This window comes from Pelophylax lessonae, assembly GCF_965119305.1.
Source record: "Pelophylax lessonae genome assembly, chromosome: 6".
Classification (NCBI taxonomy): domain Eukaryota; kingdom Metazoa; phylum Chordata; class Amphibia; order Anura; family Ranidae; genus Pelophylax; species Pelophylax lessonae.
The window spans coordinates 91,902,610-91,924,763 of NC_138773.1; the positions used below are offsets into that span (position 1 = coordinate 91,902,610).

Genomic DNA, 22,154 nt, shown 5'->3' on the forward strand with positions numbered 1-22,154 from the left:
ATCTATTCACTTTGGGGCCTTCTTTCGTTATGAGCATTTAGGGCACCAGACCATCGGCTCGGAAGTGCTCCCCCAAATACGGAGAAGAGACCCCCCATACAGCTACACAGGTCGTATTGCAGACGCCACCTAGTGGACTCTTTGGACTCTGCACAGTAGCTTTTGCCTATTTTTAGCACATGTGTGGCACATATATCAGGGAAGTCCTGATATAACACTTGTGGTTGTGATCATTTTCGAACTCTGCACAGCAGCACCTGTTTATTTTTCAATACTTGTGTGGCACAAATATATCAGGAATAAGTTTATACCTGATATAACACTTGTGGTTGTGGGAACACCCCCCGCCCCCCCCCCCCCCATTATATATTTTTTTCCACCGTTTTCGATATGCATATTGCACATGTATCACTATATTTGTTTTTTATTTGAAACTTAATAAACACACACGTATTGTTTATCTCATTTTATTTCCTCACAAATAAACATTTTCTGTTGACACCCTTATATATCTTCACTTACACTTTGGGGTAGTCACGTTTTCATACTGTAAGGTAGCGCCGATACCAATCGCCATATTATACATTTCGCTAATCAGAGCTATTGGTTTGTTCAAAAGAGTGTGCTGAGCAATTGTGCTATAAGCTCATGTTCCCTGAAGTGACCATGAGCTTTTTACAGCAGACGGAAGAATGCCAGGACTGTATACTGTACGTACCGCAGTGAAAAGGTAAAAACACAATTTGTTTAATTATATATATACACACTTATATATATATATATATATATATACACACACATATACATATACATACATACACACACACACACAGTACAGACACACCTTCTCATTCAATGAGTTTTATTTTCATGACTATTAAAATTGTAGAGTCACACTTCAAGAGGTAGTCACCTGAAATGGTCTTCCAACAGTCTTGAAGGAGTTCCCAGAGATGCTTAGCACTTGATGGCCCTTTTGCCTTCACTCTGCGGTCCAGCTCACCCCAAACCATCTCGATTGGGTTCAGGTCCGGTGACTGTGGAGGCCAGGTCATCTGGCGCAGTACCCCATCACTCTTCTTCTTGGTCAAATAGCCCTTACACAGCCTGGAGGTGTGTTTAGGGTCATTGTCCTGTTGAAAAATAAATGATGGTCCAACTAAACGCAAACCGGATGGAACAGCATGCCGCTGCAAAATGCTATGGTAGCCATGCTGGTTCAGTATGCCTTCAATTTTGAATAAATCTCTAACAGTGTCACCAGCAAAGCACCCCCACACCATCACACCTCCTCCTCCATGCTTCACGGGGGGAAACCAGGCATGTAGAGTCCATCCGTTCACCTTTTCTGCGTCGGACAAAGACACGGTGGTTGGAAACAAAGATCTCAAATTTGGACTCATCAGACCAAAGCACAGATTTCCACTGGTCTAATGTCCATTCCTTGTGTTCTTTAGCCCAAACAAGTCTCTTCTGCTTGTTGCCTTTTAGCAGTGGTTTCCTAGCAAATATTCTACCATGAAGGCCTGATTCACACAGTCTCCTCTTAACAGTTGTTCTAGAGATGTGTCTGCTGCTAGAACTCCGTGTGCCATTGACCTGGTCTCTAATCTGAGCTGCTGTTAACCTGCGATTTCTGAGGCTGGTGACTTGGATGAACTTATCCTCCGCAGCAGAGGTGACTCTTGGTCTTCCTTTCCTGGGGCGGTCCGCATGTGAGCCAGTTTCTTTGTAGCGCTTGATGGTTTTTGTGACTGCACTTGGGGACACTTTCAAAGTTTTCCCAATTTTTCGGACTGACTGACCTTCATTTCTTAAAGTAATGATGGCCACTCGTTTTCCTGTACTTAGCTGCTTTTTTCTTGCCATAATACAAATTCTAAGGCCCCTTTCACACAGGCGGACCATTCAGATCCGCCTGTACGTTTTTTTGGCGGATCTGAACGGTCCCCCCATGCATTCCTATGGGGCATCGGATGTCAGCGGAGACATGTCCGCGACATCCTACCCGATCCGATCCGTCAAATCTGGACGGATGGAAACCCTATTTTCCATCCGTCCAGCAGATCGGATCGGATGGGATCGGGTGAGGACGGACTGACGGTCCAATGACATCCGATTTCCCGCATAGAGATGCATGAGGAACTGTCAGCTGTGTCTCCGCACACAGCGCGGAGACACAGCTGTCCTCCTGCTGCTCAGCGGGGGATCAGCGGCTCGATCCCCCGCTGAGAAAAACGGACTCCGTCCAGCGGACGGAGTGTGTGAAAGAGCCCCAAGTCTATTCAGTAGGATTATCAGCTGTGTATCCACCTGACTTCTGCACAACACTGATGGTCCCAACCCCATTTATAAGGCAAGAAATCACACTTATTAAACCTGACAGGGCACACCTGTGAAGTGAAAACCATTTCAGATGACTACCTCTGTAAGTGTGACTACAATTTTCATAGTCCTAAAAATAAAGAAAATTCTTTGAATGAGAAGGTGTGTCCAAGCTTTTGGTGTGTGTACTGTAATATATATATATATATATATATATATATATATATATACATACATATATACATATATACATACACACACACACACACACACACACACAGTGCCTTGCGAAAGTATTCGGCCCCCTTGAACTTTGCGACCTTTTGCCACATTTCAGGCTTCAAACAAAGATATAAAACTGTCATTTTTTGTGAAGAATCAACAAGTGGGACACAATCATGAAGTGGAACGAAATTTATTGGATATTTCAAACTTTAACAAATAAAAAACTGAAAAATTGAGTGTGCAAAATTATTCAGCCCCCTTAAGTTAATACTTTGTAGCGCCACCTTTTGCTGCGATTACAGCTGTAAGTCGCTTGGGGTATGTCTCTATCAGTTTTGCACATCGAGAGACTGAAATTTTTGCCCATTCCTCCTTGCAAAACAGCTCGAGCTCAGTGAGGTTGGATGGAGAGCGTTTGTGAACAGCAGTTTTCAGTTCTTTCCACAGATTCTCGATTGGATTTAGGTCTGGACTTTGACTTGGCCATTCTAACACCTGGATATGTTTATTTGTGAACCATTCCATTGTAGATTTTGCTTTATGTTTTGGATCATTGTCTTGTTGGAAGACAAATCTCCGTCCCAGTCTCAGGTCTTTTGCAGACTCCCATCAGGTTTTCTTCCAGAATGGTCCTGTATTTAGCTCCATCCATCTTCCCATCAATTTTAACCATCTTCCCTGTCCCTGCTGAAGAAAAGCAGGCCCAAACCATGATGCTGCCACCACCATGTTTGACAGTGGGGATGGTGTGTTCAGGGTGATGAGCTGTGTTGCTTTTACGCCAAACAAAGTTTTGCATTGTTGCCAAAAAGTTTGATTTTGGTTTCATCTGACCAGCACCTTCTTCCACATGTTTGGTGCGTCTCCAAGGTGGCTTGTGGCAAACTTTAAACACTTTTTATGGATATCTTTAAGAAATGGCTTTCTTCTTGCCACTCTTCCATAAAGGCCAGATTTGTGCAGTATACGACTGATTGTTGTCCTATGGCATAGGTCAGCAACCCGGGGTGGATGAGGGGAGGAGGCGCACTGTGCGTCACGCAAAGCCGCAGATTGGCGGCCTTCTGGGTGTCATCAGTGTGCATAGCAATGCGCCCCGACACTCCCCCACTGTGGCGCTGTGATTGGTCCAGGCTGGACCAATTATAGAGGACATCCAGGGTAACATCGTGTGGGGGGTGGTGCGTGCATTAGTCACGCACCGTCCCGACGTCACCTTCCCGCCCACCGTCAGAGGAGGGCAGCGGCGCGAATGCAGGTCGAGGAAGAAGACGTCCGACCGAGACCCGACTCCCGTCAGCAGCACGCCAGGCACGGTGAAGTGATGCTTTGAAGGGGGCACGCACGCATGCTGGTCTCTGCATTGAAAGGGGGCATGTATGCTGGTCACTGCTTTGAAAGGGGGCATGTACGCTGGTCACTGCTTTGAAAGGGGCATGTACGCTGGTCACCACCATTGAAAGGGGCATGTACGCTGGTCACTGCTTTGAAAGGGGGCATGTACGCTGGTCACTGCTTTGAAAGGGGCATGTACGCTGGTCACTGCTTTGAAAGGGGCATGTACGCTGGTCACCACCATTGAAAGGGGCATGTACGCTGGTCACTGCTTTGAAAGGGGGCATGTACGCTGGTCACTGCTTTGAAAGGGGCATGTACGCTGGTCACTGCTTTGAAAGGGGCATGTACGCTGGTCACCACCATTGAAAGGGGCATGTACGCTGGTCAACACCATTGAAAGGGGCATGTACGCTGGTCACTGCTTTGAAAGGGGCATGTACGCTGGTCACCACCATTGAAAGGGGCATGTACGCTGGTCACCGCCATTGAAAGGGGCATGTACGCTGGTCACCGCCATTGAAAGGGGCATGTATGCTGGTCACTACCATTGAAAGGGGCATGTATGCTGGTCACTACATTGAAGGGGGCATGTACGCTGGTCACTGCTTTGAAAGGGGCATGTACGCTGGTCACTACATTGAAAGGGGGCATATATGCAGTGTTATATTTGTTTTAAATGTCGCAATGGTTTTGCGGCTCCCAGTTTTTTTTTTTTTCCCTACGGAAACGGGTCCAAGTGGCTCTTTTTGTCTTAAAGGTTGCAGACCCCTGTCCTATGGACAGAGTCTCCCACCTCAGCTGTAGATCTCTGCAGTTCATCCAGAGTGATCATGGGCCTCTTGGCTGCATCTCTGATCAGTCTTCTCCTTGTATGAGCTGAAAGTTTAGAGGGATGGCCAGGTCTTCGTAGATTTGCAGTGGTCTGATACTCCTTCCATTTCAATATTATCGCTTGCACAGTGCTCCTTGGGATGTTTAAAGCTTGGGAATCTTTTTGTATCCAAATCCGACTTTAAACTTCTCCACAACAGTATCTCGGACCTGCCTGGTGTGTTCCTTGTTCTTCAAGATGCTGTCTGCGCTTTAAAAAACGGACCTCTGAGACTATCCCAGTGCAGGTGCATTTATACAGAGACTTGATTACACACAGGTGGATTCTATTTATCATCATTAGCCATTTAGGTCAACATTGGATCATTCAGAGATCCTCACTGAACTTCTGGAGAGAGTTTGCTGCACTGAAAGTAAAGGGGCTGAATAATTTTGCACGCCCAGTTATTCCGTTTTTTATTTGTTAAAGTTTGAAATATCCAATAAATTTCGTTCCACTTCATGATTGTGTCCCACTTGTTGATTCTTCACAAAAAATTACAGTTTTAAATCTTTATGTTTGAAGCCTGAAATGTGGCAAAAGGTCACATACTATATATATATACACATATATATATACACACACACACACACACACACACACACACACACACACATATATATATATATATACACATATACATACATACATACACACACACACATATATTGTAAACACACACAAAATAATAGGATTTTTTGTATTTATCAAAATATTTTATTTTCTCAGTTCACTGACAGACGTACAGTAGCTCCCTTAATTACTACAGTTGGGGTGTAGTGCCACCTGGAAGAGTAGAATCAGGATATTTGCCAGAACACCACGAATCAGGTCGAATCCAAAAAGTTTTTTTTTACTGAAGCATGATCACATCACAAAAAGTTAGTGCAATGTTTGAGTCACGCAGGACCCCTTCTTCAGGCATGTGACATGCCTGACGAAGGGGTCCTGCGTGACTCCGAAACATTGCACTATCTTTTTGTGATGTGATCATGCTTCAATAAAAAAAACATTTGGACTCTACCTGATGATTCAGGGTGTGCTGGCAATTATCCTCATTGTGGCTTTCTGCACCAGTCCCCAGCTGGTGGTTGTTGCAGCACTAAAAATTCTAGAGCATGGGTGTCCAACCTGCGGCTCTCCAGCTGTTATGGAACTACTGGACCCATAAGGCATTGCAAGAAAAGTCCCATGAGGCATTGCGAGACTGACAGTTGTATGCATGACTACCAAAGGTAAAGGCATGATGGGACTTGTAGTTCCACAACAGCTGGAGGGCCGCAGGTTGGACACCCATGCTCTAGAGCTTTCTCCAGGAATGTGTTTTATGGGAATATGGAGTACTACCTGAAGGAGTAGGATGCTACGCACCAAACAGAAGGTCAACCAACCAGCAGCTCCTGCAACAGCACAGAACCCCCTTCCATTTCCTGAAGAACTCAGTTACTGAACAAGCAGAAAAAGTACAACAAATACTCAAAAATATGACCAGCAGATTAGAATTGCCGGTGCCGTGTCGATCTCAAGATGGATTTTAAGATGTGTATAAAAAAAAAAATCTTATTTGCTCTTTCATTCATAAATGGGCATGGCTCTTTTAACCCTTACAATTGGAACGTTGCAAAGCAGTATTAACAGAGGTAGGCAACTGCAAAAAAATATATTAAAGTGAACAAAGAAGTCTTTACCCAAGGCAAGGGTGTTCACAATGGCTTCTATAAAAATTTTCACCCAATACTAGCATGCAAATTTACAAGAACCTTTAAAACCTAAAGTAGTTGTAACCCAAAAACAAAAATAGCCTGTGCCTTTATAGCAGGTTAAACAGCACAGTGTGTGTGCTGTCTAACCTATACCTCTCTAAGCTGTAAAAAGGCTGGTTGATCCTGCCTGTTCCTGTGTCCCCCTTGGTGTGCTGACGACGGTAATCATGGCTACTGATCCCTGATTACTGCGGTCAGTTTACGTGCCTCCATCATTCACTGCTCTCCCCCCCTCCCTGCCTGTCAGCTTCTGTGTGTGAGCCGTCTCTGCTCCCCCTCCTGCCGCTGACAGTAGTAAAGTAAAACGAATTAAATATTAATGCCAGCCCCTCTCTTTTATGCAGCAATAACACTGTGTACACAGTTGAAGAAAACGATAACTCTAAATACCTTTTTCCAGATCTCTTCTGGCCGGTCACAAGACCTCCTGCCAATCTTCTCCCCCATCTAAGGGCTACAGTGGGAGGGGCTGGGTGGCCAGCACAGCGGTTACGTGACACCCCCCCCCCCCCCCCGGCTAACGTCAGAGGGAGATCTCTGCCCCTCCCGCTATAGCCCACGACACAAACATGTACACAGTGTGTTTTGGCTGCATCAAATCCTGTGAACAGAGAGTGGGGGGCAGGGCTAAGCCACGCTGTTTGTGTCTCTGGATGCACACAGCCTGGCTCTGGAGCGAAACTGCACACCTGCCCCCATAGCAAGTGGTTTGCTATGAATGGAGACACAGAAGAGTAGGAGCTGAGAGTGCATTTTTTTTTTTTTTCTTAAAATCACAAACCCGCACACACACACACCAGCAACTACTTTTAGGCCTCTGTACAGGGGTAGGAATTTACTGATATGGCTAAATAAATTCTATAAGGCTTCCACAAATATCAGGAGCTCTATTACCTGCCACTATTCTGGGGGCAAGTTGTTACTGGTGACTTCCTTGGCTATTCATACCCCTTGAAATTTTCCATATTCTGTCATGTTACAACCAAAAATGTAAATGTATTTTATTGGGATTTTATGTGATAGACCAACACAAAGTGACACATAATTGTGAAGTGGAAGGAAAACGATAAATGTCTTTCAAATTTTTTTACAAATAAATATGTGAAAAGTGTGGCGTGCATTTGTATTCATAAATCTTAAACACCAACTTATCCTTAGAAAAAATCTGGCATTAGTGGTGCAAACATAACATGGTCAAAAAAATATAAATATATATATATATATATATATATATATATATATATATATATATATATAATATTAAACCCGCGCTAAAGTGATGCAAACTAATATCACCTGCAGCTGCTGCTCACTTAGGTAAAAACCAAGAAATTTATGAAATATTATAAAACAGCGCTACCAGGCGTGTGAAAATACTAAAACATAATTTACAAATCCATAATATAATAAAGTGCACTAGTGACTTAAAACTGAACCATTCAGTAATACTGATAATAATAAAGTGCACTAGTGACAAAAATCTAATACCATACAATCATAATTAATTGGGACAATAAATAGTCTAAGGTGCAATATTTTTATCTTTGGAAGCACTTGGCACTTGTGTGGAGCACTTCAAGCACTGTACTCAGCACTTTATCTAATTTGAGTGGACTGTTTATATATATATTTTTTGGACTGCACTGGATTTAGCACTTTGGCACTTATTGCACATTTTTTTTGCACTTTAGAATATTTATTGTCCCAATTAATTATGATTGTATGGTATTAGATTTTTGTCACTAGTGCACTTTATTATTATCAGTATTACCGAATGGTTCAGTTTTTAGTCACTAGTGCACTTTATTATATTATGGATTTGTAAATTATGTTTTAATATTTTCACACGCCTGGTAGCTCTGTTTTATAATATTTCATAACATGGTCAAACATAGGTAAAATAAGTTCATGAAGTGAAATAAATGACAGTCCATCAAACATGCACAGTCTTGACAGAGTCTATGAGTAAATAGATGTAATAAACTCCAGAAGAAAAAGAACAGGTATCCAGTGTGCAGCGGAAATAAATCACCTCACTTTCCTCCACCAGTGTGTTGATAGATCCAGAGAAAGTGGGAACTCACCAGAGGGAAATGCCTGCCCACTCTCATGGATGAGGCATAAAAAGCGTGATTATTCACCCCCAAAGATTCCACTGGAATGGCCGTCACTTCCTCCTAATCGCACACACCATGCTGGTCCCAGATTGGCATCCCCTAAAGATTCCCGTGGCAGTGCAGTCCCCTTCTCCAATCTCCCGCAATTAGTAGGACAAGGGTATGTAAAGAGAAATATACTGCACTAGTGTGATACCATTTTTTAAAAAACACCTCCTTATTCCACTCTTAAGCTGTTGCACCTACAAACATCTTAAATTTAAAAGCCACTTTTTGTATTGTGAAGGTGCACTAAGAACAATCACCGGGTCTCCTCACCCCCTCCACGCTGGTGTGGTGTCCTCCAGAAACTTTCCGCACGTCACCCAGAGTGCATTTGTATTCAGGCCCCCTGAGTCAATATTTTACAGAACCACCTTTCGCTGCAATTACAGCTGAAAGTCTTTTTAGGTATGTCTCTACCAGCTTTGCACATCTAGAGAGTGAAATTTTTGCCCATTCTTCTTTGCAAAAAGGCTCAAGCTCTGTCAGATTGGATGGAGAGCAGTTGTGAACAGCAATTTTCAAGTCTTGCCACAGATTCTCAATTAGATTTAGGTCTGGACTTTGACTGGGCCATTCTAACACATGAATATGCTTTGATCTAAACCACTTCATTGTAGCTCTGGCTGTACATTTAGGGTCGTTGTCCTGCTGGAAGGTGAACCTCCACCGCAGTCTCAAGTCTATTGCAGACTAATCAGTTTTCTTCTAAGATTGCCCTGTATTTGGATTCATCCATCTTCCCATCAACTCTGACCAGCTTTCCTGTCCCTGCGGAAGAAAAGCATCCCCACAACATGATGCTGCCAACACCATGTTCAACGATGGTAATGTTGTATTCATGGTGATGTGCAGTTTTACTTCTCCACCACACATAGCATTTTTCTTTTAGACCAAACAGTTTACTTTTGGTCTCATCTGAAAAAAGCACCTTCTTTCACATGTTTGCTGTGTCCCCCACATGGCTTTCTCGCAAACTGCAAGCGGGACTTCTTATGGCTCTTTTTCAACAATGGCTTTCCTCTTGCCTCTCTTTCATAAAGACCACATTTGAGAGTGCACGACAAAGATTTGTCCTGTAGAAAGATTCTCCCATCTGAGCTGTGGATCTCTGCAGCTCCTCCGGAGTTACCATGGGTCTCTTGGCTGTTTCTCTCATTAATGCTCTCCTTGGTCGGTCTGTCAGTTTAGGTGGAACGCCATGTCTTGGTAGCTTTGCGGTTGTACCATACTCTTTCCATTTTCGGATGATGAATTGAACAGTGCTCCATGAGATGTTCAAAGCTTGGGATATTTTTTTTTTTTTTTTTATAACCTAACCCTGCTTTAAATTTCTCCACAACTTTATCCTTGAACTGTCTGGTGTGTCCCTTGGCCTGTATGATGCTGTTTGCTCACTAAGGTTCTCAAACCTCTGAGGGCTTCACAAAATAGCTGTATTTATACGGAGATTAAATTGAACACAGGTTGACTCTAATCACTTATTAGGTGACTTCTGAAGGCAACTGTTACCACTAGATTTTAGTTAGGGGTATCAGAGTAAGGGGGCTGAATACAAATGCACGCCACACTTTTCAGATATTTGTAAACAATTTTGAAAACCATTTATCATCTTCCTTCCACTTCACAATGCTGTGCCACTTTGTGTTGGTCTATCACATAAAAGCCCAATATAATACATTTACGTTTTTGGTTGTACCAAAACGAAGAAAATTTCAAGGGGTATGAATACTTTTTCAAGGCACTGTATACTGTACAGCTCAAAAATGATCTACACATGGAATACAAAGAATGATGGAGGGCAAGGTTCAGTAATTCATAGCAACCGATCAGATTACCACTTTGTAATTGCCCGCTGTAGACCTGATAGCGTGTACTCAGAACTATGTATATTATGAACAAATTAATATAAACCCATTATAGCAAATGTTATACCTGAATTGCAATGTTGTGGCAAATGTTGCATGTTTTGACCATATCTTGGTATGTACTCTGAATATAATGCTCCAATTCCATTATGCATCGAGTGTGAAGACTGTACTCTCCTTCTTTCTATTAATAAAGAAAAGCAAGAGGATAAGTGGAAGACTTTACAAAGGCTTATTTTGAAGTGAGTTAACCTAGTATAATTCAAGTCAGATCATATGAACGTACAAATGCAGGAGGCTATTTAGTAATCAAAAAAAGTAGAGAAAACCCTTATATTCTGATTGACCTCTGGATATAAACTGGATACAAAAGAATGAAGGCCAGTGTGCTCCGTGCATTCTAACACCACTGTCTCTTGTAAGAGATCATATAACACAAGGCTGCTGTTTTAACCAAAATTACAGTGAAAGCCTGCTAAATATGGCTGCAGTGTGTATTAAACATAAATTTCAAATATTGAGCCTACCTCACTACACTTAGGGCTAACATACACAAACATCTGTTTTTACTTTTAACATCAGTTTGTGAAGCATTTTAAAATAATATTTAAAGCCGTGTTTGGATTGAAACCTTTGAAGCAGGGTACATTTAAACAGCTCCATTCCTCTATTTCTGCTCCAGATCCTCTATTTCAAATGCATGCGCTCTGAAAGGAAACCTGTATTGATAAAATTAGTGGGCTATCGGTGCTGATCTCTTCTATTAACAATGACGTTCCTGGCTATTATACTAATCTAAAAGCTTCAGTGCTTTCTTGATCACAAATATGCAAATCAGTTGGACATTTTTTATGACTTTTCAACCTGTATGCATATTCCAGGTCAGTACAGAGCCCAGAGATAGGCAGACATTTTCAGGAAGAGGTTAAAGTGGAGTTCCACCCTATTTTTATACTTACCTCCATCTTCTCGCTCCGGGTCACCTGAAAAAGAAATGGATAATCGCATATTTTTTTTTTTTTTTTACTTACCTCGTAGCGAAGAAAAAATACTTACCTTACTTCCTTCTTCCTCCTTCCTCGGCCGCGGCCCGTCGTCACTTCCTGGCTCTGCAATGATTCCTGGGAGCTGAACGTCATAGCTCCCAGGAATCATTGCGCCTGCACCGGCCCCGACGTCAGTTCCGGGTCGCGCGCGTCATCCCCTTCTAAACAGCTTCTGGGCATGCCCAGAAGCTGTAGAGGGATGACGCGCGCGACCCGGAAGTGACGTCGGGGCCGGCGCAGAGCATCGTGGGACCAAAGAAGGCGGAAGAAGACGCCGAAGGGGATCTCGCTGGCTTCAAGCTGCCCACATCTGAGATGGCAGCGCTGGACAAGACGTTTGCAAGGTAAGTATTTGTCCTAACAGGTAAGTGCAACCCGGGACAGATCAGAGGCTAGCCATTGTGGAATGCACTAGCCCTGACTGTCTCGGGGGTATTAAAAAAAAAAAAAAAAAAATCCAGGGTGGAACTCCGCTTTAAGTTAAAAATCCCATCCTCTGAATTGCTCTCCATATAACTTTAGTGTTGAGCTCCTTACCAACAAGCTTCAGCATCCAACAACTCTTTTGTTTTTGAGAACTGATAGGACTACTGAACTACAGTAATCCCTATTTGGCATGCAAGGACTGTGCTGTGTTATCTAGTATCAGCAGTACAGTATACATATGCATTACTTTGATATGCTTACTCATTGTATGCACTAATATCTACATTTATGTCTAGATTCGTTGTCAAACTTTGTCATCACTTCTGAAGGACAATATATATGCAAGTCCGAAACATGTCAAGTGTCACTCTTTTTGTTAGACAACTTATCCCATTGGATACACCTAGTCCATTGATTTCAGGCAATTCTACATTGTACATGTACAGTATGTATACAATTACACATGTCCACAAATAGGATATGACATGCGTTATACTACTACTTTTATTTGTCTATATCTTTTCAATAAAAGTTATACTTTTTCACATTGGTATTTGTCAATCAGTCATTGGAGGGGCCCATGAGGCAAACTATGTTTGTTTCTAATTTTTGTAGTACGGTAAACAATATGGACATGACAAAACCTTTTTAAGCCTAGACATCTGGGTCTATCTTTTTATCTATTACCAATGACGTTCCTGGCTATTATACTGATCTAAAAGCTTCAGTGCTTTCTTGATTGCAAACAAATATGCAAATCAGTTAGACATTTTATATGACTTTTCAACCTATATGCATATTCTAGGTCAGTATGGAGTCCAGAGATAGCCAGACATTTTCAGGCAGAGGTTAACAATTGCATCCTCTGAATTGCTCTCCATATAACTTTCCTTTAAAATGAACCTGTTAGCACTGTAATGTTTTTAAAGTAAACCTGAGAGAACTATATATGCTGCCATTACAGACTTCCTAACAATGCCAGCTGCCTGGCTCTGTTTTGCCTCAGAACCTAGCATCCAGCATTTTCAAAGGGACGTTACACAATGACCACCTACATATTTTCTTGCAGGCTACCTTTAAACGAAAGGTGCAGCATAAAAGTAGGTGTATACATACTTGCAATTCTCTTCAATAAAGTGCATGTAAATCCGAACAATTAAAATTATCTTATTTGCTCCCTTTTGCTCTGAATAAATCATTGAAATTTTTTTGTTATATCAAAAAGGGGGGAAAAAAATACCCGTTGATCATGTCAGAAATTCAGAGCTGTCCTGTGTACATTTCCTGTGTTCTCTCAATAAGTGGAATTATCCCTCCAGATTCTTATGTTAGGACTACAAAAATATTAGCCTTTATGTTGAAAAAGTACAAGGGGAAGGTTCTGAATAATTAAGCAAAAAAGACGCCTGGGCTCAGCTGACACAAATCAGTAATTAGGCCCCTTTCACACAGCACAGGCAGACTGATCGGGTCCACCTGTCATTTTTCAATTGGACAAAATCGGACCATTCCTTCTCTATGGAGCAGCAGATGTAAATGGGCATGCGTCTGTGTACACCCGCCGACATCCAATCTGATCTGACCCGCTAAAAGCAGACAGATGGGGATCCGTTCCCCCATCTGTCTAGCAGATCAAATGGCAGTAGGGTGTAAACGGACAGGTGGTCTGTTTACATCTGGCTGCCCATAGAGGAGAGCGAGCTGTCTCTGCTCTGCACAAGCCATCCGCCTGCTCAGCGAGGATCAGCAGACAGCTACCTAGCGGAGTCCGCCCCATGTGAAAGGGGCCTTAGGAGCTGAGTGCTATTCCAGCACTAGGTTTTTTTCTGTACTTTCAGGGTGCTCAAAGAGATACAACTGCTATGTGCTAATGTGCATGTATTGCAGATTTGTACAGTATATGTAACTATATGTGTGTAATCACAGTACACATTGGGGTTCATTTACTAAAGGGAAATCCACTGTGCACTACAAGTGCACTTGGAAGTGCAGTCACTGTAGATCTGAGGGAAGATCTGAAATGAGGGGAAGCTCTGCTGATTTCTATCATCCAATCATGTGCAAGCAAAAATGCTGTTTTTTATTTTCCTTGCATGTCCCCTTCAGATCTACAGCGACTGCACTTCCAAGTGCACTAATAGTGCACAGTGGATTTGCCTTCAGTAAATAAACCCTATTGTGTCAAACAATACATACCCCATTGGTGACCATCCAGGTGCACAGAAGAGAAAGATTAAGGGCAGGCATCTTACTATACATTTTACAATTCGATCATCATACAATCTTTGTACAATCAACTTTAGATTAATCATAACTAAAAAGCTGTTGGCAGATCCAAAAAAGATTGTACAGTTGCAATGTGTAACGTGTGAAGTGAGCTTTGGTTTAAACATTTACTTACAATCTGAGTACCTTTTGTGAGAAACGCTTCACCATTAGGGAATAGAAAATGCCCCAAAAGCCAGCTGCACACCTACAAAGAGCTGCAAAAGACGTGTTCAAGTTTTTCACCAAACATTTTAAAAAAGCTGACAGCTACAAAGCTGTAGTTGTAAATGCAGGATTCATTGACAGCAGCAAAGTGTGATTACTAGACCACTGTCCAGCAATGCTTCTTTGGTGAATGTAGGTATTACTTGCTAAAAAAAACATTTACATTTCTGAGCCATTCTAATCTTTTGAATGGTAATGTTTGTGTATAGTGGATTTTTAGTAATCATGCATCTGGACTAAAAGTCTTCAAAATTGCTCACAAATTATTTCACTGGAATATACTGTAAGTAAAGAGATATTTTGCAAGGCATGTTCAATTCCATTTCACATATCAAATGGCACAATCTTTACGTTTTCTAACAAAGTTTAGGATTCTGCATGTACGGTGTGTGGCCATATATACAGTAGGGATGTAACGATATCGAAGATATCGCGATATCGTATCGTCGTGGTAGTCTCAATATAGTCGTGGTTGGGTTACAATATTAAAAGGACAGGTGTCCGTCAAAAAGCAAGAGGAATAAACACAGTCCCGCGGAACAAATCATTGTTAACTACATAGACCAGAGTTTAAGGATTTTTTTTACTGTTTTTTTTTTTTTTTCTTGCAATGTAGATATTTTGATCTTTCTGATGAAAAACGTGAACATAAGCTAAATGATAGGTCAGTGTTTTTTTTAAAGGCTTTTTGACTGACTATTTTATTTAAGTTTAAGTTATGTTCCTAAATACCAGTTTTAAAAGGCTGCCTTTATTTGCCGTGCACATTTAAACCTGACTTAACTTGATCTTTGTTTGCACTTAAAGGGAATTGCCTATTGTTTACAATTGTTCTAGCTGCTTCTTAACTTGAACATTGCACAGAAGAATCAGTTATGCAACCAAATATTACTATACAGAATATTGATGTTCCTGACTACAACTTGCACTTTAAAAGCACTATGTGATCAGTGTTTTATGTTGTCATGGATCCATAAATACAACAATAAATTGCCTGTTGACTGGCAAAAGCAGAATAAATGTCGGTATTTTTTCGCCATTATCATCACAAACACTATCATGAGCTATTTAACAATACCATGAGCTTTTCCACAATATCGCAATAAATATCGTACAATGAGGTCAATATCGAAATTGTATCGTACCGTGAGATTTTGATATCGTTACATCACTAATATACAGCATATGTAATAGACATTTATATTGTCTAGTTTGCTCTTCCGGGTGGCTGGATAAGCTTTTGGACAAGTTGCAATGCCTCAGTACTCCATAAAAGCAAAAAATATGAAGAATTGACCACCAGCGTTTAGGGTCTTTGGTTCTTGCTCGCTGCCTCCTACATTTTGATAGTGGATGCTGGGACTGCTAATCGTAGTGATTTTTCAGTGGTGAGGTAGAGGCCACTATATCTGACAACAGTTTCCATAGAAAACCCTGTGTTTCTGGGGTATAAGTTAACTCTTTAGCACTTGGAGGGGTCAACTAGACAATATATTTGTCTATTACACATGTAGGCTATGGAGAAAGGTAGTACCCTTTAAATCAGCAATTTTGGAGAAAGCTTTTTTTCTATAAAAAGGAACATCTAAAAACCAACTGTTCCGCTACAACAAATGCTTCTTGCCAACCAACACACCTCAATCAACCACTTGTCTTGCACAAACTGCTGCAATAGTTGTTCAATCTCCTTCTTCTTCATTTTCCTGGTCTGAAGCTGGTCAGCAAGATTCAAAATGTTTGTGGAAGATGCAAACCCACTGTCGGAGTCAATAATTAGATCCATCTGCCCAGAAGAAAATCACAAGAAAATTGTGTAAAAAGTGAAAACATTGTGTTAAAACAATTTTTTGATCTTCTGTGGTCCAGACAAGGGTAAAAAAAAAAAAAAAAATATGGGACGACTTACCGTAAAATCCATTTCTCTGATGTTAGTTGACGGACATCTCCATAACCATTGGGTTATACTGCCCCCCACAAGAGTAGGACACTAGGCAGAAAATTTTGATTTGTGACTTACCGTAAAATCCATTTGTCTGATGTTCATTGATGGACACAGCTTCTGAACTCCATAACCATTGGGTTATACTGCCCCCTACAGGAGTAGGACACAAGGAGAAATGCCTGGCTACGCCCACGGGCAGTCCCAGGGGGTATACTCCCTCTCTCTGCTATAGGCACTAAGTTAAGTAACAAGCAGCGTCAGAAGGATTACAACTCCGCAGAGGGGTGGGGGTTGTGTCCATCAATGATCAGAGAAATTGATTTTACGGTAAGTCAAAAATCCCATTTACTCTTTCGTTTATTGATGGACACAGCTTCTGATCTCCATACCTGTTGGGATGTCCCAAAGCAGTGTTAAACATGAGGGGTGGGAACAAAAAAAAAAAAAAAAAAAATTCCCAAGGCTTAACAGTAGCCAACCAGGCAACAGGAGCTCAACCAAAACTGGAGCCTACCTGAAAAAAAACAATACACCCTCAAATAGGATCAGGTCCTCTCAACAGCAGCCTGCAAAACCTTGCGGCCAAACGAAGCATCCGCAGATGCCAACACATCCACTTTATAAAACTTTGTAAAAGTGTGCACCAACGAACAGGTGGCCGCCTTGCAAACCTGCGTCACTAACGCCTGATGACGGAAGGCCCAGGAGGCACTAAGCGCCCTAGTAGAGTGCACCTTAACAGGAAAAGGAGGAACCTGACCCTTCATGGAATAGGTCTGAATCACTGTCTGATCCATCCCGAAATGGTCCCAGAGGAAGTGGACAACCCTTTACGAGGCCCATCCATGAGCACAAATAGTGAGTGACTTCATGAAAGACTCCGTAGCTGCCAGGTACACCCTAATTGCTCGGACCACATCCAAGGCATGCAAGTAAATTTCCTTCGGATGTTTAGGCCTGGGACACAGGAAAGGTAACACAAGGTCTTCATTCAAATGAAAATCAGAGACAACCTTTGGAAGGAACAACAGACAGGGGCGAAAAACCACCTTATCTCTGTGAATCACCAGGTAAGGTGAACGACAGGATAACGCCGCCTGTTCCGACACTCTGCCTGCAACAAAAAGGCCACCTTCTGAAACAGCATAAGCAAGGGCATCTCCCGAAGATTCTCATAGGGAGGCTTCTGGAGGGCTAAAAGCACCAAATTGAGGTCCCAAGGCGGCAAGGGAGACTGCACTGGAGGAACCAAATGTCAGACACCCTGAAGAAAGCTACACACCAAAGGTCATTGGAAGAAGACCGCCAAAGCCGACACCTGGCCCTTGAAGGTACTCAAGGCCAATTTCTGTTCATCCCCCCCCCCCCCCCCCCCGTTGGGAAGGTCAAGATCTAAGCCACTGTGAAGGAGCGAAGATTAACCCCAAGAGACTCACCACGCAATGTACATCTACCAAGAACGATGGTAGATCTTCCTAGAAGTAGATTTCCTAACTTTTAACAGTGTAAGAATCACCAACTCAGATAAACCTCTATCCTTCAGCACCTGGCGTTCCAACAGCCAAGCCATCAAAGCCAGCGACTGTAAAGCAGGATGGAAGATCGGTCCTTGGGACAGCAGATCCCAAGAGGAAGCTTCCAAGGAACATCGGCGACCAGCCACACCAGATCAGCATACCAAGCCTGACGAGGCCAGTCCGGAGCCACTAAGATGACCGGAATCCGTTCTGCCTCGATCCTGCGCAGAAGTCTTGGCAGAAGCTTGACAGGAGAGAAGGCGTAAATCAGAGGATATTGACCGCATGGGGCCACCAGTGCACCTGTGGCGTCCGCCAGAGGATCCCTTGACCGAGCTACAAACCTATGCGCCTTTTTGTTGAGCCGAGGCGCCAACAGATCCACCACAGGGATCCTCACTGGAGACAACTGATGAAACCCCTCCGGATTAAGGGACCACTCCCCTTGGTCCAACAGCTGCCGACTGAGGTAATCTGCCTGCCAGTTTTCCACCCCGGGAATGTGTACGGCTGGAACGAACTGTTCTGCCTACCTTAGAATGCCGGCTACCTCCAGTGCTGCAAGGACACTTCTTGTGCCCCCTTGGTGATTGACATAAGGCACGGCCGTGGCATTGTCAGATTGAATGTGTGCACTGGACAACCCTGAAGACAATCCGTCCAATGGTACAGACAGTCTGATCGCTCAGAGTTCCAAGACATTTATAGGTAGTCTGGACTCTTCAGTGTCCAGATCCTGAGAACCTGACCAGAATGCTTGCCAAGGACACCTCCCTAGCCTGGACAGGCTGCTATCCATGGTGACCACTGTCCAATACAAGGGGAGGAAGGATTTGCCCAGCTGAAGAGAATAAAGCCACCATATCAGGGACTCCTTCGTTCCCCGACTCAGCCGGATCGGATTGTCCAGAGACTGCAGAGTCTTGTCCCATTTGGCCAGAATCTCCCTTTGCAGGGACCTCGTATGGAAGTGTGCAAATGGAACCACCTCGAAGGTAGACACCATCAGGCCCAGCACCTGCATGCAAGTCTGGAGGATGACTATCTGCTGGACAGCAGGAGACGAATTGCAGCCTGTAATTTCTGCAGTTTGTTCAGAGGAAGGAGCACTCTGGCTCAGGTCGAATCCAGAGTCAGGCCCATATAGTCCAGCTTTGTGGACAGAACCAGAGCAAACTTCTGAAAATTCTGAATCCAGCCGAACTCCCGCAAAGTTCGTATTGTGATCTCCAGGTTTTCCACCGAAGCAGTAGAAGACTCCGCTCACAGAAAGAGATTTTCCAAGTAGCCCAGCACTGTGATACCCCGTTGGCGTAACAAAGCTAGCAACGGGGCTAATACTTTTGTGAAGACCCGATCAGAAGAGGCGAGACGAAAGGGTAACGCCACAAACTAATAATGCTCCTCTCCCACGGCAAAGCAGAGAAAGCGCTGATGACTGGCACATATTGGAATGTGAAGGTAGGCAAACTTGATGTCGATAGAGGCAAGGAAATCCCCCTGACACAGGGATGCTACCACCGTGCGAATGGAATCCATTCTGAACTTCTGCACCCGCCTTGATGTTCAAGATTGCCTTTCTTCCTGGGAACTGTAAACCTGTTTAAAGTAAAAACCCTGAAAACGTTCTGAAGTCAGAACCAGGACAATCCCCCCTTGAAGCAACAGGTCTTGTACTGCCCCAAACAGACCCTGCGGTCCGGAGACAGGCACAAGTTGGAAGGAAAGAACCTTGCCAGGGGACAAGAGTTAAACTCGATGTTGTAGCCGGACCAAATGACTTTGTGGATCCACTTGTCTTGTACCAGGGAAGTCCACAAGTCCGGAAACTAGCGAAGACGCCCCCACCCCCAGGTTCATTTGGATCCTCCAGAGGAGGCCCTGAAATGTTTTGAGCCCTTGTCAGTCAACCCTTCAGGACGAAAAAAAACATATGAGCCGAGAAGGAAGGCCCATGTCTACGATGAGATTCCTTGCCTTTAGCAGCCTGCGGAACAAAAGGTACTCTTCCCCCCCAGCGAGACCTTTTATGAGGTCATCCAGGGTAGCTCCAAACAGGCAATCTCATTGAAAGGGAAGATCAGTCAAGGCCTTTTTTCAGAAGTCTGGTCCGCAGACTTCTAAATTTGAGCCAAAAGACACGCCGAAGGACCACTGCCGAGACAGGAAGCCACGCCACTAAGGGAGCTGTATGCAAAGAGGCATCAGAGAAACTGCAGCCCCTGGACCAGTTGGTCCACCAGCTTAGCAAAGGCAGGGGGGAGCTTTTCTCCCTCCAGGTCACGGCGTAAAAGCTTAGTACACTCGGTTTAAAGTTTGCGACACCAGGGCAATGGTGAATACCGGCCTCAGTGCCGAACCAGCCAGAGTGTACGTATTGCGGGCCACAGTCTCCGCCTTCCTGTCAGCCGGATCCTTAAAGGACGGGGACTGCAAGGAACAACCCCCACCGCTCTGGCATTACCACCCGGTCACCAGGCACAAGCACTAAGCGATCCTCAGCAGAGAGGGAGAAAACCCCATCAGACCCACCATTCAGCAGAGACAGCCACCAGGATAATCTACACTTCACGTGTGGCATCCAGGAAGTGAAAGGATCCAGGAGGTGCTCCCACCTCCGAAATCGCCGCCCATAGAGACTGTCATGGACGCTGCTATTTTTAATGGCAAACCACCGCAAAATGGCTACCGGACTACACAAACATGGCCGCCGTGCATAGAAACACACAGGCTACAACAAAATGGCGACCCTACGCAGCACCACAAGGCTTACAGGGACCCAGGCCTCCAGGCAGGATCGGGGGCCCTTCCAGGAGCCCCCACCAGGTAAACCCCCCACTTACAGTCAATCTTCCAGGCACCGGCGGCGCACCCCCCCAGTCCCATCGCCAGCATAGCACCTTGCCCCCACCCCAGGAGTTGGACCAGACCACCCAAACAGCACCAACATATGTGGAGGGGAGGGCAGGTAGGATGTGGGACAGATGAAAAAGGGGGGGGGGGTGGTGCCTGAAGGGAAGGAGGGGAACCCGGGGGTCCGACTGTCCCAAGGAGGGGCCCACTTCCACCACAAAACCCTCCAGGGGGAGATGGAGGACAGATACTCACCATACCAGGAACCAGGGGGGCACCACTCCAGACATAACCCCTCTCCATCGAAATGGGGGGGCTGTCCACCAGGAGGAACGCTGTGACTCGGGTCGAGACCCGGTCGTATGCGACCACGCGATGAAATTAACTCGCAGGCCAGCCCCCCCCCCATCCAGTGGGGCTATGTCGTTGCCGACCTAGCATGGAGCTGAGATCTGCGCATGCTCGCTGGCCAAACTGGGGTGAACACTGAATCTAGATTATCCAGCCCGTCGCTCAATCCGGTGGATGATTGTAGATCTCACAGGAAAAAAACAGGAGAAATAATTTCTATCTAAAGAAGAAAAAATTTGCCAGGACCAAAGATCCCAGCAGGGAACTAGGTCCTTACTCCTGACTAGGCGGGAAAAAAAAAGCTGTGTCCGTCAATGAACGAAAGAGAAAATGGGATTTTTGACTTACCGTAAAATCCATTTCTCTGATGTTCATTGACAGACACAGCACCCACCCTTCTGCGGAGTTGTAATTCTTCTGACGCTGCTTGTAACTTAAGAGGGGAGTATACCCCCTGGGACTTTTTTCTGCCTAGTGTCCTACTCCTGTAGGGGGGGGCAGTATAACCCAATGGTTAAGAAGATCAGGAGCTGTGTCCGTCAATGAACGAAAGAGAAATAGGATACAATTTTGATGAGCAAATATAATTTCTACATAGGTCTGTTTCTACAGACCAATACCAATAACCAAGATACATAGACAAAAACTCACAAACAAAAACTCAAACATAGGAAGTTAAAACGCATGTCGTGCAAGACCATCCCTAACTATTTAAAGGCTGAGTTCACATTAAAAAAAAAAATGCACATAATTTTGCAGGTAGAGAAAATGTACATTTATTATTTTTTAACACTCCATCCTGCAAAGCATTGCATCTGCGTTTAGTGGATCGCGAGTGCAATGCAAGGCTCCTGCAGACTAAGTACAGCTGTATTCCTATACCTCCAGTAAGGGCAGACACTTACTAAAGCGCAAGAAGAGTCAATGAACAACAGTGCTCTCGTAGTTCATGGAGAACTATAAGCTGTCTGCTGTGG

General features: G+C 43.9%; 1 protein-coding gene across 2 annotated transcripts in view; it reads right to left on the minus strand.

Annotated features, from left to right (window-relative positions):
* NSMCE1 (NSE1 homolog, SMC5-SMC6 complex component) overlaps positions 1–22,154 on the minus strand; it is a 57,982-nt gene that overhangs the window by 10,538 nt on the left and 25,290 nt on the right. For both annotated transcript variants that reach the window (XM_082261083.1, XM_082261082.1), the window contains exons 5-6: positions 16,151–16,297; positions 10,617–10,733 (exon numbers count right to left, since the gene is read on the minus strand). In XM_082261083.1, coding sequence (XP_082117209.1) covers positions 10,617–10,733; positions 16,151–16,297 — 264 coding nt within the window. The remainder of the gene's footprint in view (positions 1–10,616; positions 10,734–16,150; positions 16,298–22,154) is intronic.